General features: G+C 44.8%; 1 protein-coding gene across 1 annotated transcript; it reads right to left on the bottom strand.

The window, feature by feature from the left end:
• Positions 1 to 584: 584 nt before the first annotated feature.
• On the bottom strand, positions 585 to 6052 carry LOC123729816 (splicing factor, arginine/serine-rich 19). The gene is made up of 5 exons (XM_045705966.1): positions 5823 to 6052; positions 5333 to 5442; positions 5167 to 5246; positions 3630 to 3733; positions 585 to 3499 (listed from the first exon to the last, which is right to left on the bottom strand). Exon 5 carries the CDS (start codon positions 3390 to 3392, stop codon positions 597 to 599), a length of 2796 nt encoding a protein of 931 aa, XP_045561922.1. The 5' UTR covers positions 3393 to 3499; positions 3630 to 3733; positions 5167 to 5246; positions 5333 to 5442; positions 5823 to 6052; the 3' UTR covers positions 585 to 596.
• Positions 6053 to 17791: the final 11739 nt, after the last annotated feature.

Here is a 17791-nt window from a genome sequence, read left to right as displayed (position 1 = left end):
GAGGGTAGGGACGAGGGACTGGAGGGGGACAGGTTGAGGGTGCTCTGGGTCTGAGCAGGGCAGTCCTCGGGTAGGAAAGAGGGCTCAGGGGTCTTACAGCTGCTGTCCACTGTCTGAGAGTCGGGAGACGACTCCCGAGCATCACGCGAGGCGGTGAGGGAGGGGGGAGGGGTGTGGGGGGGTGAGGAGGATGGGGGGGAGGACACTGGTGGAAAAGGATGATGAAGAGGATGAGGAAGGAGTTGGACCAGCTGGACCAGAGTGCGGACTGGAGGGTTTAGCCCCCACTCCTGATTGGATGTCGGAGGAAGACCCACCCCAGCCGCCGCCCTCAGAGCTACAGTTGGCCATAGCGCCATCCACGTCCGTCAAAACGCTGGCTAAGCCTTTCTCTCCCCGCATCTTCTTTGCCAGCCTCCTCCTACGCTTGGTTGCTAGGGACAGTGAGGGCGAAGACGCCGAGGAGGATGTGGTAGAGCTGGGCTTGGCCTTCTTGGACTTCAGCGCTGCCACCGTGGGATTAGCCAGCAAAGAGGAAGGTGGAACGGCCAGGGAACGGCGTTTTCCCACCTTCCCCAAGTCCTTGTTGCGTCCACTCAGCAATAGAGGCTCAGAGCAGGGCTTGAGGAACGGAGACCTGCTCTCATTGTCCCTCCTAAAGACCACAGCAATGGAGCCTCCCACCACCGGCACCCCAGAGCCCCTACTGGCCCACCCACCCCGAGGAGCTCCATGCCCAGCTTCCCCGAGCCCACCGAGCCCCCCGTGGTGCTGCTCACGCCCTCGCGCACCAGCACTGACACTTTGGACTGCAGCTTGGCTTTCCTCCCACCCCCACTTAATTTCTTGGACCTGCCAGACCGACCAGACTCTTTCTTTCCTCCTTTTTCCCCACGCTCTTTCTCCTTCCCCATCTTCCGCCCTTGTTTGGCCGAGGGGAGGGTGGTTGGGGTGGAGGCCAGGCCGGGGGTGGCCTGGGTTGGGGAGAGTGAAGGTGTGGAGAGCCCCTTGCCTTTGGGTCGAACCGAGGAGGAAGAGGACGACTTGGACTGACCAGCTTTCTTGCCCGTTCGTGATTTCTTCTTGAAGTGGTGGCGTCCAGGTTTGGTAGCGGTCTTGGGTTTGGCGCTGAGGGCAGCGGGTTCCAGAAGCTGGGGAGGGGAGTCTTCTATAGAGGGGTAGTCTGAATCCAGAGCCTCCCCGTCCAGAGAGTGCATGTCTATCTCCAGTTTGTCTGAGAAGTGGTCCGAGTCGTAGCCATGGTAATGTGACGGTGGCGAAAGGGAGAGGCTCCCACGCCGGCCAATGCTGTCTTCTAACTTTTCGTCCGAGCGCCGACGGCTCTTCTTCTTCCTCTTGTGGGGCTTTTCGGAGCCCTGGGAGGGGCTGCGGGGGGAGGATGGAGCCAGCGGGGGGGAACCGGGGAGAGTGGTGGTGGTGGTCGTGGTGACCGTGATGGTGCGCTTGATGGCGAACAGGTCAGAGCCATTGAGATCCTGGATGGATGGCGGCACCACGGGTCGACCATCTCGACGTCTCTCCCTGTCCCTTTCTCTGTGCCTTTCTCTGTGCCTTTCTCTGTGCCTTTCTCTGTGCCTTTCTCTGTCCTGGTGCCTGTCCCTTTCCCGGTGCCTTGGTTCTATGCTTCCTTTGGACCTCTTGGAGCTGCCTCTTTCTCGGCTGGTTGATTTGCGGACGCCGTCTTGCTCTCTTTCCCTCTTTATCCGGCTAGAGTCTCCATCCCTCTCCCTTCTCCGGGTGTCGTCTTTCTTTCTGTCCTTGTCTCGATCGCCGTCTCGTTCCCCATCTCTGTCTCTGTACCGGTCTCTGTTATTCTCTCTGTCTCTGTCTCTCTCTCTGTGTCGGTCCTCTGAATTGTTTGACCAGGAGCGGCCTCCGTGGGCCTGCTGCACTGAGGTGTTTTGTGAGCGGGGGCGTGCTGAAGATTCCGGGGTACGCCGTCGTCTCTTCTTCCTCTTTCTGCTGTCACTTCTGCTGCTCCTCCCTCTCTCCTCCTCCACCTTTGTTTTCTTCTCTTTCTCACTCCGCCGCCCCCTCTCCCTGTGTCTTTCCTTCCTCTCACCACCATTCTCTCCACCACCATCCTTTTCTTTCCTTTTCTTCCTCCTCCTCCTCTCCTCCTCCTCCCCTACCTTGCACTCCTTTCGCTTACGCCGCTCCCTCTCCTTGGAGCTCTTGGATGACTTGCGGCTCTTGTCCTTCTCGGCAGTGAGCGGGGAGGGGGGCAAAGGGACGGTGTGAGGAGACGGTGGGAGGTGCTGAGGCGAGAGAGAAGAGGGGAAGGAGGAGCGGTATCTCGCCTTACGCCGGCTGACCAGCTTCCTCCTCAGATCTCCCACCCCGACCACCACCACCTCCTCCTCCTCTTCTTCTTCCTCCTCCTCCTCCTCCATGGGCTCCCCATCCTCCCTGCCAGGCATCACCGGCCCCGCCCAGTCCCCCTCAGCCCGCACCGACACAAAGCTATCCCCGTCCAACACCCTCAGGATCCTCTCCGGCTTGGCTCCCCTGTGGAGGAAAGGACTGCCAGAGGAGATGGGGAGGACGAGAGGAAGGACTCCTTCCCGGCCTCTCTCCTCCCTCTTTCCTCCGTCCCTCTCGGTGGCCCCAACGATCTCACCCTCCTCAATCTCAGAGTGGTCCGAGTGGTTCGCCTTCTCTCTCCTGTCCCGTACTTTCACCCGGGGCTCTTTGGTTCGGTCCAGCCTCCTCCGAAGGGGGAGAGGGAGGGAGCGCGGTGAGAGCGGGGGAACAGAGAGAGCGTCCGTGGAGTCTGGAGGAGCATTGTCTTTCTCCTCTCCTCCTGTCCTCCCAGTCTCTGCCTTCCTTCTCTTCCCTCTGGCATCGCTCTCCTTGCTGCTCACGCTATCCCCTCTCTCCCTCCCTCCCCCCGTCTCTCGCTCCTCTTCCTCTCTCTCTGAGGGGGGAGAGCCGGTCGGATCAAAGGGGTCGTACTTTTCCCCTTCCTCCTCCGGCGCTCCTTCCTCCCTCTCTCCTTCCGTGGGGTGAAATGGGTCGTAGATCTCCGTCTCAAGCTCTTTTTGTCCGTCGGTGCCCACAAGGGGTGAGAGGCATAACAAGGGATCTGAGGAGGAGAAAGAGGGGTCAGAGTGAGAGGAGGGGGGAGCCAGGGAGGCGGAAGTGGAGGACACCACGTCACCCATCATCATGCTGTTGGCCCTTCCCTCCTGGATATCGTTGTGGTAGCTGGTTGCCACGGCACCAGGAGAGGAGGATGAAGAGGAAGGTGGGGAGGCGGGAGAGGAGGAAGATGTGGAGGAGGGCAGGGGGCTCTTGGCAGTCTCTGTGATCCCGTGAGGAGGAGGGACAGCAGGCATCCCTTTAAGGCCTGGGATTTGAGTTAAGTCCATGGCCAGGATGGGAGCTGGGCCTGGGGTAAGCTGTAGTCCAGAACTCCCTGGAGCCTGGGGTTGTGGGTGGAGGAGGGATACTGAGGGCCGGGGATCAAAGAGCAACCCTGAAAGATGAGACAAGAAATGTTAGGCCTTTATCAACCACCTGGGGCCCACAATCTGTCAAGTGTGTGTGTGTGTTTGGGGGAAGTAGAGTACTGTATGTGTGTATTAGAGTTGGTACAAAGTATTTACCCGTCTTCCTGCTGCCTACACCAGGGGTGACAGTGGACAGGATACTGAGCAGTGACGAGCGTTCCACTCACACCTCAGCTGTCAACTCCACTTCAAGGTCAGAACTGGAATACAAATACATCACTCATGAAACCACGCACAGTGGAACTGGCACATCTAAATTCCCTGTTATGTAATTCATTATATAGGGTGTCTCACTCTCCCATACATTTCAGCTTACTTGTCACTGACATCCTCTCTTCAGTCAGGCATGTGATTTTGGCCCCAATTTATCTGTCCCAGACAAGTTTGAAATCGGAGACAAAATACCTATGGTGTTGCCTACTCGAAGCTCGCAGCTGTCATCGATGCTCGTTTAACCTCCCTGGGCGAGCGTCCCACCCTAGTCAACAGCCAGTGGAATCGCGTGGCGCGAAATACAAATACCTCATAAATGCTATAACATCAATTTCTCAAACATATGACTATTTTACACCATTTTAAAGACAAGACTCTCGTTAATCTAACCACATTGTCCGATTTCAAAAAGGCTTTACAGCGAAAGCAAAACATTAGATTATGTCAGGAGAGTACCCTGCCCAAAATAATCACACAGCCATTTTCAAAGCAAGCATATATGTCACAAAAACCAAAACCACAGCTAAATGCAGCACTAACCTTTGATGATCTTCATCAGATGACACTCCTAGGACATTATGTTATACAATACATGCATGTTTTGTTCAATCAAAAACCAGCTTTTTACATTAGCATGTGATGTTCAGAACTAGCATACCCACCCAAAACTTCCGGTGAATTTACTAAATTACTCATGATAAACGTTCACAAAATACATAACAATTATTTTAAGAATTATAGATTATAGATTATAGATACAGAACTCCTTTATGCAATCGCGGTGTCAGATTTTAAAATAGCTTTTCGGCGAAAGCACATTTTGCAATATTCTGAGTACATAGCTCGGCCATCACGGCTAGCTATTTTGACACCCACCAAGTTTGGGAATTACTATTAGAAAAATGTTATTACCTTTGCTGTTCTTCGTCAGAATGCACTCCCAGGACTTCTACTTCAACAACAAATGTTGTTTTGGTTCCAAATAATCCATAGTTATATTCAAATAGCTCCGTTTTGTTCGTGCATTCAGGTCATTATCCTAGCGCATTTCGTGACAAAAAAATTCAAAATATTCCATTGCCTTTAACCAAAGCGTCAAATCATTACAGCTCTGAAGTTGACACGCAATGTTATTCAATTCAAAATGTATTGGCTTGACATTTCAACTCTGTATGGCAAGCGTGCATGTCTGACTGAAAACGTTTATGAGGCGGCTTTGAGCCACAGCTCGTTCTAGCTAATCTAATTACATCGTTTTCGCGAGACAGCGTGGTATCGCGAATCCTCACGACCAAGGGAAGAATTGTATAGTGTGTGACCCCCGTCTCTGCCACTTCGTTTAGTGTGTGCACCACTACGTTGGCAAGACAAACAAATATAGGAAAGTTTTTCAAATTAATGTAGCGTTTGCCGGAATTACCTGTCGAGGAGATGCTGTGGAGAGCAGTGAAGAGAGACCAGGCAGGAAAGTGTTTCGGGGGTTGCAGTAAGGCCAGCTCCCTATATGAAGGGGACAGACATTAATAGCTGCTACAGTCAATGGATGAGCTTAAAAAAAACACACACACACACACAATAACACTCACCAGTTCGCTAGGCTCGTCATCTGGGTTCTCCCTATCACCTTGGTAACACCTCAACCTCGCCCTACTCCTTTCTTCATCCTTCTCTGTTTCCTCTTCGCTGGAGTCTTTGTCTGATGATACATAACTTAAGTCAAATCAAGTTTTGAAGAATCTTGCAGTGTCGTGTGTGACGATGTTAGCTAGCTATCTAATTAGCCTTTGCATTAACTGGCAGTGGCAAGCTAACGTTAACTGTTGCAAAATACCTGGATCAGGCCGCACTCTCGTCTTGTTGCTTGCAACACTAGTTGACCCGGCGGGTAAACTACATAAACTAACTTAACTAGCAAATACACTTGATCACTGAGAACTAGTTATAATCATCACGTTTTCACTGGAATCAGATTCGTCGCTAGCTAGCCAGACCTGCCAGAAATAGCAGTAACGTTAGCTAGCTAGCCAGGTTTGCTAACGTTAGCTCTCCTCCTAGCTACACCAGTCAAATACATACCTTAGATCCAGTTATATGTTTTGTCCGTTTAAATCCACAATCTTCAACTAACCTTTATTTTCTAAAACGTGAAATGTACATTTAAAATACAGTATTAAAGGTTGAGATATTGTTAAAAGCACAATAAGAGGCCCATCCCATCCATCGCCGACATTTTACTTCCCTTCACTTGAAACAAGGGCCGACGGGAATTGACGTTTTTCGTTGATCGCGATAATTTGGGGGATTTCTTCTTCTTCTTCTTCTTCTTCTATGAGGTTTAACGGCGTTTGGCATCCAATTTGTTTCATTACCGCCACCTACTAGACTGGAGTACAACTCCCTTATACTTTACTTGAAAAATAAAAATGTACTAAATAAATACCCTACCATCTAACACTATACTCACGAATCAAAATGATATTAAATAAAATTAACACCCCCCTACTCCGCTAATTGAATGTATTTATTCCTACCTCGTCATCACACTGAAAGGATGGGACATCACCACTTAACACATCCTGTAACTCTTCTGCTGTCAAGTCTCGCACACCCAAATACCTCTCTGCAGCTGCCACCACAACCTCAATTTTCTGAGACTTCCGATCCATCCCTGCAGTACAATTAATAACCATTGCTATAAATGTTAAAAATCCAATCTTACTGACAGTTAACACATTCCACTACTTTCCCCAATACTACAAATTCCTTTGTCTCATGGCCTTCTGCATATTTTTCACACCTTGGACCCTTCCTCCGACACACTGCTGTCACATGCCCATAAGCTTGACACCTGTAACATCTTAATGTATTCGGCACATACACTCGTACAGGATAACTTATATATCCTAACTTCACTTTGTCAGGCAAAGACTCAACTTCAAAATTCAAAAGAACAGACAATGACTTCTGTTTCCCCACTCTCGCCACCCTGTCTGTGTCGCATCAAACGACAAGCATCACATACACCGGGAATCTTTGCCCCCTAACGTTTATATCTACTACTACCCCAGTTATCACTCCTTCCATTGGTGCCCTTTTCTTGAGAACGAAACAATTCACTTTTCTTGCCCCCATTCGTTTTACTTCGAGCGCATTCTTCCTCTGCCCAACAGAGACACAAACAATTATCACTAGACGACTTCTAGTTACCCTCACCGATTCCACATGACCCAACTCTTTTGTCACCCACCGTGAAACCACAAATGGATCCGCCAAAAGGCAAGAGTCTCTGATAACTTTACCGCACCTACCACCTCCGATACTTCACCCTCATTCACTTCCATTTCTCCCCCTGTCTTCAGCTCCCTCTGCTTACACTTTCTACCATTCTTCTTTGACAAACATCTCCCTTTTTTCCACAATTTTTATCCGACTCAAGCTCACCCTCTTCTTCCCTCACTCTCTTAGACCTTTTCTCCCTCTCTTTTTCCCTCCATTCCTTCTCCGTTTTCCAAGTACATGTCTCCTTATGATAATACGGCCGCTCCATCCCTGACATCCATCTTGTACTTGCTTTCTCTAAGGACTCCATTTTCCCTTGTGGAGTTCTGCTCATGTCCCCAATAATGTGCCTACAACAACGCAGCTGGGCCATCCGACCTTCCATTACAATTCACACCAGTCCGCTTCCTCGGAAATCTCCCACTAGCAAAGCAAGGAAGTAACTACCTTTTGGGGATGACAACCTTCCAAATGCTATTTGAAAGATCCTGCTCAAAATAAATACTTTCCCCGACAATAAATCTACATGTGTATTTATTCCTGAAGATTATAATTTTTCCAATTTTTTGCATTTATTATAACAAATAATTATGACTATACACTATTTTATTGTTCACATGTGAATTGACTTTCAAACTTTTTATCCTCATATGTTGACCCATATCATTTTACTGTATATACTTTGCACTGGTGTAAACCCATGCTAAATGTGTCTCAAAGTGTTCTGTGGTTCTCCTTGCTTGTTGGCTTTTGGGCTTCAAACTAGTACAATGCAACAGCATTCCTAAGTATTGCAGTAGTTTTCCAGGTCATAGTAATTTCAGTAGCCCCTCTTTAACAATCTGTGGCTCTTATCTCTATCTCTCCCACTCTTCATTCTCCAGCATCACCCTGGTTCCCATTTGGAAAGGGGCTATGTCCCTAATCTGGATGCCAGTGGAGGCTGGTGGGAGGAGCTATAGTAGGATGGGCTCATTGTAATGGCTGGAATGGAATTGATGGAATGGAGTCAAACATGTTATCCATTAATTCCATTCCAGCCATTACAATGAGCCTGTACTCCTATAGCTCCTCCCACCAGCCTCCACTGGATGATACCTGTTAGAGTTGAAAACAGGGTACCCAGTTACACAGAAAAAGGCACTTATAGACACATAGACACACACAACAGAGACACACACACACAAAGTTATGCAGACCTATGTTGTCCTCTCTGACCCGTCTCCCATGCTGGTAGAACAGCCCCTTCCCTCCACAGACCAACAGCAGAGCTTCGACCAGCTGGATTCCACACAGACTGCGGTTCCCAAACGCGCACACAGGGATGGCAGAGGGAGCAGGCACAGGGCCAGGAGAGGGAGACCAAATGCGGCGCATCCAACTGCTACAGAGGAGGAGTACAGAGTAGAGAGGAGCAACATGATGGGGGTTTGTGAGAGAGATAAATAAAGGAAGGTTGGAAGAAGGGAGGGAGGGATGTAGGGAGAGAGAGAGAGAAAGAAAGAAAGAAAGACAAAGGACTAGCTAGATAGACGACAGAACAAGAGAGGAAGGGATGGAGAGGAACAATTTGTTAGCAAGAAGAGACAGAAAAAAAAGATTAAGAAAGAAAGAGTAGAAAAAGAAGTAACCCAACACAGAAAGGCAGAGAGAGAGAAAAAGAGAGAGAGGTGAGATTGAGGGTGAGCGACAAATGCTAAGAAGAAAAAAGTTGCTGTGAATTCAAAGACGGAAATGCAAGTACAGTTTTAAGTACAGTTTTAAAATAGAGTTAACTGGCTGTTAGGGCTTTTACTTTCAATGCCAGCTCAGTCTGTGAGTCTCTCTATGTGCTCATGTCCACACCCAAAGATGATTTGCTCCTCTCCAACCTTTTGTGTTTCTGTTGTGTCATCAATATGTATCCCTTACCTCCTTATTCTCTCGCCCTCTCTCTCTCTCTCTCTCTCTCTCTCGCTCTCTCACACACACACACACACACACACACACACACACACACACACACACACACACACACACACACACACACACACACACACACACACACACACACACACACACACACACACACACACTTCCATTCTATCTATCTACTGTACATTAACTAATACCAATGTCCGAGGCCAAATGCCAGAGGCCTTCAATTAATCATCACTAAGAGCATTCATAATTACCCCCATTCCTCTAGCAACAATCATCAACATTATTAAAAGGTTTTAAAAACTATTAATATAAATGCAACAATTGGACAATGGATGAAGATACTCCAAACTATTTTTTATTTTTTATTTTTTTTATCTATCAGATTTTTACAAATGTTCCTAATTTCAAAGCATTGAAAATAATTGGAATTGTAATTTCAGTGTACTTCCTGAATTGACTGGAATTGAAAGGGAATAGACCCCAACCATGATTTGGGTATTCAATTTATTGTAAAATTTCAACAACAACAACAAAAATCTTAGAATGCACTCATATATACAATTATATCAGTTATTTAAAAAATATGGAAAATCTACATAGGCGTACAGAGGCCCATTATCAGCAACCATCACTCCAGTGTTCCAATGGCACGTCGTGTTCGCTAATCCAAGTTTATCATTTTAAAAGGCTAATTGATCATTAGAAAACCATGTTGCAATTATGTTAGCACAGCTGAAATCTGTTGTCCTGATTAAAGAAACAATTAAACTGGCCTTCTTGAGACTAGTTGAGTATCTGGAGCATCAGCATTTATGGGTTCGATTACAGGCTCAAAATGGCCAGAAACAAAGAACTTTCTTCTGAAACTCATCAGTCTATTCTTGTTCTGAAAAATGAAGGCTATTCGATGAGAGAAATTGCCAAGAAACTGAAGATCTCGCACAACGCTGTGTACTACTCCATTCACAGAACAGCGCAAACTGGCTCTAACCAGAATAGAAAGAGGAGTGGCAGGCCCCGGTGCACAACTGAGCAAGACTAGCCTTCTAGGCGGAGTTCCTCTGCCCAGTGTCTGTGTTCTTTTGCCCATCTTAATCTTTTCTTCTTATTGGCCAGTCTGAGATATGGCTTTTTCTTTGCAACTCTGCCTTCACAATAAATCCAGGATTTATTTTAGACAGGTCTAAAGAAGCATGATATGAAGAAAATGTAGTCTATTTCAGAAGAACAGAATAGCATACTCTGAGTTGTCCTTATGTTAGGTCTTGATCTGGCTATGCCAAATGGCTGTGGGCTACACTAGTTAATTTAGTAGACAAATTTGCTTAGAATTCCTTGCCATTATTTTACATTATTTCATAGTATGAAGAATACAATTAGAATAAAATAGAATCAGAATAAAATAGAATCAGAATAAAATAGAAAGGATATTTTCTCCGAACGATTTGAGGGAGTGCTAATATGCGGCTATTCTGTTTTGAGTGGTTAACAAAGAAATAGGTACACCTATATGCTTAATTTAGAGTTATTAATGTTAACTTTAGATGTTTTACAAACGTTGGGCTATATGTTTGGATTTTTAATACATTGTAAGGCTGCATGATGCGACACTAATTAGGATTTGAAAAACGTTGCTTGAACGGCATGAGCTCTGCTTTGTTTTTTGCGCAGGCTGTACACACGCCTCTCATTCACAATTTGACAAACACTTGTTATCAGTTGATGTTACTCTTCAATAACAGACCCCAAAGCAAAACAGGGGGAGAAAAATAGGTTTATTCAAAGAGGACAAATCATAGATGTTATGCTGAGAGATATATGTTCATTCTCCCCTGTCCTCAGTGATTCTCCTTAGTGATGCTCTCCACAGAACAAAGGACAGGATGTAGTTTTATAACCCAACCCTAGCCCGTGGTTGACCAATTAGAATTCCTTGCAATAAAACTGGGCCAGTGGCCAGATAACAAGTATCCTATTTCAGGCTCAATGTATAGACAAATTCCTCCCATGCCTCTGACCCATTGCTCATTAATTCCCTATTACAGAAAAAAACACTATTTCCATTGATCGTTAGTAGTCTATTGACTTTTAGTCCTCTTGACCTTTAGTCCTCTTGACCTTTAGTCCTCTACGTTGTGTATTTATCTTCTAAATATTCTTACACACTTGATAATGCCTCAAATTTCACGGCAGCATCCCCTTTCTGTGGCTGTAATGCACCCTAAAAAAATCCATTCCATTTGCGGCCAGTGGCTGTTGTACCCTTGGCCCAGAGTGCTGCGTTGTGCCCTTCTCCCTGAGTGCTGCACACTCCGAAGCACCTCTCACTCACATGACTTTCCATCACGTGATTGGGTCTTTCTCACAGGCTACAAGTGAAGACAGACACATCGGGGATGCAACTGCGCGCATCCTTATCCAATTCTGAAGTGCATTTTGAAGATATTGGAAGAACAGTCCACATTTACTTTTCGTCAGCCAACAAGATGAGTAGGCCTAACAAACAGCAAAAGCACTAGCCTATGTCAATCTACTATACCCCATAGTACAAAAGTTGACCTATTCTATTCTGTGCGAGAAATTAATATTCCAAACATAGTCTGGGACAGTTGGGGATATGATAGATCCCAAATTAATACAACCACAATGTGGCTGACCCAACAAATGAGAATGCTAAGCTTAAAATGTTGATAACCTATTATGCTATTTGTTCGCATTACGTAAACAGCAATGCGCAAATGGCAGTAGGCTATAAGCGCGAGTTCCATTAGCGGGAAAACACTAGCGGGAAAACATTAGCGGGAAAACACCATTATCAAATTAGATTATGCATGTAATGCTTTTATTATAAAGGCGCATTTTTATGGTGAAAATGATCTTCCCCAAACTTGAAACTCATGCGCTACTTATGTATGCCAGTTAGGCTCTACACCCCTTGTAATGCGGATTAATGTGTGTAATTTTAGTTATTTATAAGTTATTTGGCCACTTTAGTTGTGATACAAACCTTATCAAAGCATATAGACCTATGGGCTAGGCTACATGAGGTATACGACTATGATTCGAAAAAGTCTCAAAAAATATTGTCACCCATCAGACTATTCTTGATTTAATCTTGTTTTTACATATACTAAATAATATATGTGTGAAATTTGTTTTGATTTAGAATTGACCATTATCATGCACCTGTCTCCAAACAGGGGCAGCAGGAAAAAAAATGTAATCTATGCACTTAAAAATCGAATGAAGGATGTTTTTCCTATGATTCATTTTCATGCCAGCCAGGTAGGCTATACTCCTGTTGTAAAGATAAGCAATGCGCTTAATATTAGGAAAGTTGAGAAATAAATATATTAGGCTTAGACAAAAAAAGCTGATGTGATCCTCCTCTTTTAAATAGAGGCTATCACTCTGTTTTCAAGTGCAATTACATAGCCTATAAAAATGTTGCGCAACATGTGCTCATCGGCTCTCATGAAGTGTTTTATTAGATTTTCAATTACATTTCCATTGATGTCAGCGTGATTAGCGGGACAAGAGTGCTGAGTACCAGGCAGTTAGCAAGTTTGATAGGCTACTAATGACCATCAACAGAATCAGAGCCTGAAGAAGCCTAATTACCGTGACTAAATGGTCACGTGGAATTTGACTCCCTTCATGACTCAAGACCGCGGTGTGGCAGTAATATGCTCATCGCATCAGCCATAATTATGGCTTGGGGGTAGAAGCCGGTTAGGAGCCTTTTGGACCTAGACTTAGCGCTCCACTACCACTTGCCTTGACCTCCTCCCAATAGGCTGTCTCATCGTTGTCAGTGATGAGGCCTACCACTGTTGTGTCATCAGCAAACTTAATTATAGTGTTGGAGTCTTGCTTGGCCACACAGTCGTGGGTGAACAGGGAGTACAGCGGGGGACTAAGCACGCACCCCAGAGGCGCAGCTATGTTGAGGATCAGTGTGGCAGATGTGTTGTTGCTTACGCTTACCACCTGGGGGCGACACATCAGGAAGTCCAGGAGGCAGTTGCAGAGAGAGGTGTTTAGTCCCAGGATCTATAGCTTAGTGATGAGCTTTGAGGGCACTATGGGGTTGAACGCTGAGCTGTAGTCAGCTGTCATGAGAATTTTCAATCCCAATGATAATAACTAACAATCAATTAAGCTTTGACCAAGGTTTGTAAGACCCTGGGTTTAATAATAATTAGGCAAAGACTCAGCTTATGCAAAAGGTTCGTACAGTTAATTCACGAGAACGTTCTAAAGTCCACAATACAAAGACATGCCATTTTATAACTCACTCCCTACTTACGCACATACCTCCACACAATCAGTAGATAGCCTACGCACATACATACACACGAACAGTAGGTGGAATGTATCCTTCCCCATGGTTCTCACCACTGTTTATCACTACCAAACTAGCAGTTCCATCCCCCCGAGATTAGAGGAACCTTGAAAGGACTCCCTGTCCTATCGTAAGTTTCTCAGAGTTCTAACCAGGTCAGGTCATACACAGTTTAATTGTTCTCGGTATCTTCTTAGTCACACACACACATTTCTCTCCCTCACATGTCTCTACTGAACCTTATTGGACTTACATTTAGTACTTTAATTATTCATTATACATGCTACATAAACTAATACTCACTAATAGTTACGTTTCAGGGTGGAATTCTTTAAACATTACCTTTAAGCATATAAATTCCCTTATCATCAGTGAACTGCATTCTCACGTAGGTGTTCCTTTTGTCCAGGTGAGAAAGGGCAGTGTGGAGTGCAATAGAGATTAGGACGGTATGTGAATTGGAGTGGGTCTAGGGTTTCAGGGATGATGGTGTTGATGTGAGCCATGTCCAGCCTTTCAAAGCACTTCATGGTTACAGATGTGAGTGCTACTGTTCGGTTCTCATTTAGGCAGGTTACCTTGGCGTTCTTGGACACCGGGACTATGGTGGTCTGCTTGAAACATGTTGGTATTACAGCCTCGGACATCGGACAGGGAGAGGTTCAAAATGTCAGTGAAGACACTTGCCAGTTGAGTACACGTTCTGGTAATCCATCTGGCCCTGCAGCCTTGTGATTGTTGACCTGTTAAAGGTCATACTCACATCGGCTACGGAGAGTGTGATCACACAATCGTCTGGAACAGCTGTTCCATCATGCATGCTTCAGTGTTGCTTGCCTTGAAAGCACGCATAGAAGTAGTTTAGCTCGTCTGGTAGGCTTGTGTCACTGGGCAGCTCGCAGCTGGGCTTCCCTTTGTAGTCCGTAGTAGTTTGCAAGCCCTGCCACATCCGACGAGCGTCAAAGCCAGTGTAGTATGATTCAATCTTAGTCCTGTATTGATGCTTTGCCTGTTTGATGGTTCGTCGGAGGGCACAGCGGGATTTCTCATAAGCGTCCGGGTTCATGCCCCGCTCCTTGAAAGCAGTAGCTCTACCCTTTAACTCAGTGCAGATGTTGCCTGTAATCCATGGCTTTTGGTTGGGATATACGTACTGTCACTGTTGGGACGACGTCATCAATGCACTAATGTTGTATACTCTCCAGCCACTAGGAGCGCAGCCTCTGGATGAGCATTTTCTTGTGTGCTTATGGCCTTATACAGCTCATTGAGTACGGTCTTAGTGTCAGCATTAGTTTGTGGTTGTAAATAGACAGCTACGAAGAATATAGATGAAAACTCTCTTGGTAAATAGTGTGGTTTACATCTTATCATGAGGTACTCTACCTCAGACGAGCAAAACCTCGAGACTTCTATAAAATTATTTTCGAGCACATCTCTTATTGACAAATAGACACAGACCATCACCCCTCGTCTTACCGGAGGTAGCTGTTCTGTCTTGCCAATGCACAGAAAACCCAGTCAACTGTACAGTTAAAGTCAGAAGTTTACATACACCTTAGCCAAATACATTTAACTCAGTTTTTCACAATTCCTGACGTTTAATCCTAGTAAAAAGTCCCTGTCTTAGGTCAGTTAGGATCACCATTTTATTTTAAGATGTGAAATGTCAGAATAATAGTAGAGAGAACAATTTATTTAAGCTTTTATTTCTTTCATCACATTCCCAGTGGGTCAGAAGTTTACATACACTCAATTAGTATTTGTTAGCATTGTCTTTGGTCAAACATTTTGAGTAGCCTTCCACAATCTTCCCACGTGTATTTTGGCCCATTCCTCCTGACAGAACTGGTGTAACTGAGTCAGGTTTGTAGGCCTCCTTGCTCGCACACGCTTTTTCAGTTCTGCCCACAACTTTTCTATAGGATTGAGGTCAGGGCTTTGTGATGGCCACTCCAATACCTTGACTTTGTTGTCCTTAAGCCATTTTGACACAACTTTGGAAGTATGCTTGGGGTCATTGTCCATTTGGAAGACCCATTTGAGACCAAGCTTTAATTTCCTGACTGATGTCTTGAGATGTTGCTTCAATATATCCACATAATTTTCCTCCTCATGATGCCATCTATTTTGTGAAGTGCACGAGTCCCTCCTGCAGCAAAGCACCCCCACAACATGATGTTGCCACCCCCGTGCTTCACGGTTGTGATGGTGTTCTTCGGCTTGCAAGCCTCCCCCTTATTCCTCCAAACATAACGATGGTCATTATCGCCAAACAGTTCTACTTTTGTTTGATCAGACCAGAGAACATTTCTCCAAAAAGTACTATCTTTGTCCCCATGTGCAGTTGCAAACCGTAGTCTGGCTTTTTTATGGTGGTTTTGGAGCAGTGGCCTCTTCCTTGCTGAGCGGCCTTTCAGGGTATATCGATAGAGGACTCGTTTTACTGTGGATATAGATACTTTTGTACCTGTTTCCTCCAGCATCTTCACCAAGGTCCTTTGCTGTTGTTCTGGGATTGATTTGCACTTTTCACACCAAAGTATGTTCATCTGTAGGAGACAGAACGCGTCTCCTTCCTGAGCGGTCTGACGGCTGCGTGGTCCCATGGTGTTTATACTTGCGTACTATTGTTTGTACAGATGAACGTGGCACCTTCAGTCATTTAGAAATTGCTCCCAAGGATGAACCAGACTTGTGGAGATCTACAGTTTTTTTCTGATTTCTTTTAATTTTCCCATGATGTCAAGCAAAGAGGCACTGAGTTTGAAGGTAGGCCTTGAAATACATCCACAGGTACACCTCCAATTGACTCAAATGATGTCAATTAGCCTATCATAAGCTTCTAAAGCCATGACATTTTCTGGAATTTTCCAATCTGTGTAAACTTCTGACCCACTGGAAGTGTGATACAGTGAAAAAATCTTTCTCTAAACAATTGTTGGAAAAATTACTTGTGTCATGCACAAAGTAGATGTCCTAACCGACTTGCCAAAACTATAGTTTGTTAACAAGAAATTTGTGGAGTGGTTGAAAACCGAGTTTTAATGACTCCAACCTAAGTGTATGTAAACTTCCGACTTCAACTGTATTTAAATGTGATATTTCAGTTTATATTCTTAATACATTTGAAAAAATGTATGAGGAAAAAAAACAATTTTAGAATAAGGCTGTATCGTAACAAAATTTGGAAAAAGTCAAGCGGTCTGAATAGTTTCCGAATGCACTGTAGATCTGGAGAAAAAGTTACAAATATGAGAGAGAGGTCTATTTCTAAACCTGCGTTGGAAACACATTACATTTATTAACCATATAACAGATAATGGCAATACACCATTCTATCCATATCTACGAGTGATATCAATGCTGTGACAATACATCTTCATATGGCCTGTAGTGGTGGCAGACTTTACTGTCAAACAGAGCTGAGAGAGAGAGTGAAAGACTACTGGAGATGTAGCTTCATCCAAGTCACTGTAGTTAGCCAGTACATGTGTCTAGTTTCAAATTTCAAGTTTTTAATGTCACATGCACAGTGAAATGTGAAAGTACAGTGAAATGCCTTCCTTGCAAACTCAAAACCCAACAATGCAATAATCAATAACAATGTATTACTATAAAAAAAACACGAGAAATAAGAATAAGAAATACACAATAAAGTAAGTATACTATACACAGGAAATATTAAGTCAGTTCCAATACCAAATGTACATGTGCAGGGATACTGGAGTGATGGAGGTAGATGTGTATAGTGAGTGGTAAGGTGACTAGGCAACAGGATATAAGATAAACAGAGTAGCAGCAGCTTGCATGTGAGTGGGTGTGCAGGTGTGTAAAATCAGTATAAATGTATGTGCATATTATGTGTGAGTGAGCAAATGGAGTGTGTGTTTGTGTGTGCATTGGAGTGACAGTGTGTGTAAGTGTGTAGGGCCCTCTGAGTGTGCATAGAGACAGTGCAAATACTGAAATAAAAGGTCAATAAAGATATAAGGTAAACTCGGTCAATGTAGCTATTTTGTTAGCTATTTATCAGTCGTATTGCTTGAGGATAGAAGCTTTTCAAGAGCCTGTAGGTGTCAAGCTTGATGCACTGGTACTTCTTGCTGTGCGGCAGCAGAGAAAATAGTCTACGGCTTGGGTAGTTCGGGCCTTCTTTTCACACTGCCTGATATAGAGGTCCTGGATGGCAGGGAGTTTGGCCCCAGTAATGTACTGGACTGTCCACACAACCCTCTGTAGCACCATTAAAAAAAAAAAAATGTTTTTACATATATTTATACAGGTTTTTTTCATTGAGATAACATCTCTTTTCCAAGAGAAACATGGTCCAACAGCAGCAGGCGGAACAACGTTTCAGACAATACAATTTACATACACTAACACAACATTAAACAAAACTATAAACACACACACAGTACTACAATTACATATTACGTTAAAAACACGAAAGTCTTGACTAAAAACAGCTGTCCTAAAGACAATTACACTCTTCTAT

The sequence above is a fragment of the Salmo salar genome, chromosome ssa23 (genome assembly GCF_905237065.1).
Source record: "Salmo salar chromosome ssa23, Ssal_v3.1, whole genome shotgun sequence".
In the NCBI taxonomy this organism is placed as follows: Eukaryota; Metazoa; Chordata; class Actinopteri; order Salmoniformes; family Salmonidae; genus Salmo; species Salmo salar.
Note: the sequence above shows the minus strand (reverse complement) of the source record. Positions and strands in the feature narration are given on the sequence as shown.

Bases quoted from the DNA above. Each gene is read 5' to 3' on its own strand.
- LOC123729816 (XM_045705966.1), bottom strand. From the start codon at position 3,392: ATGGACTTAACTCAAATCCCAGGCCTTAAAGGGATGCCTGCTGTCCCT.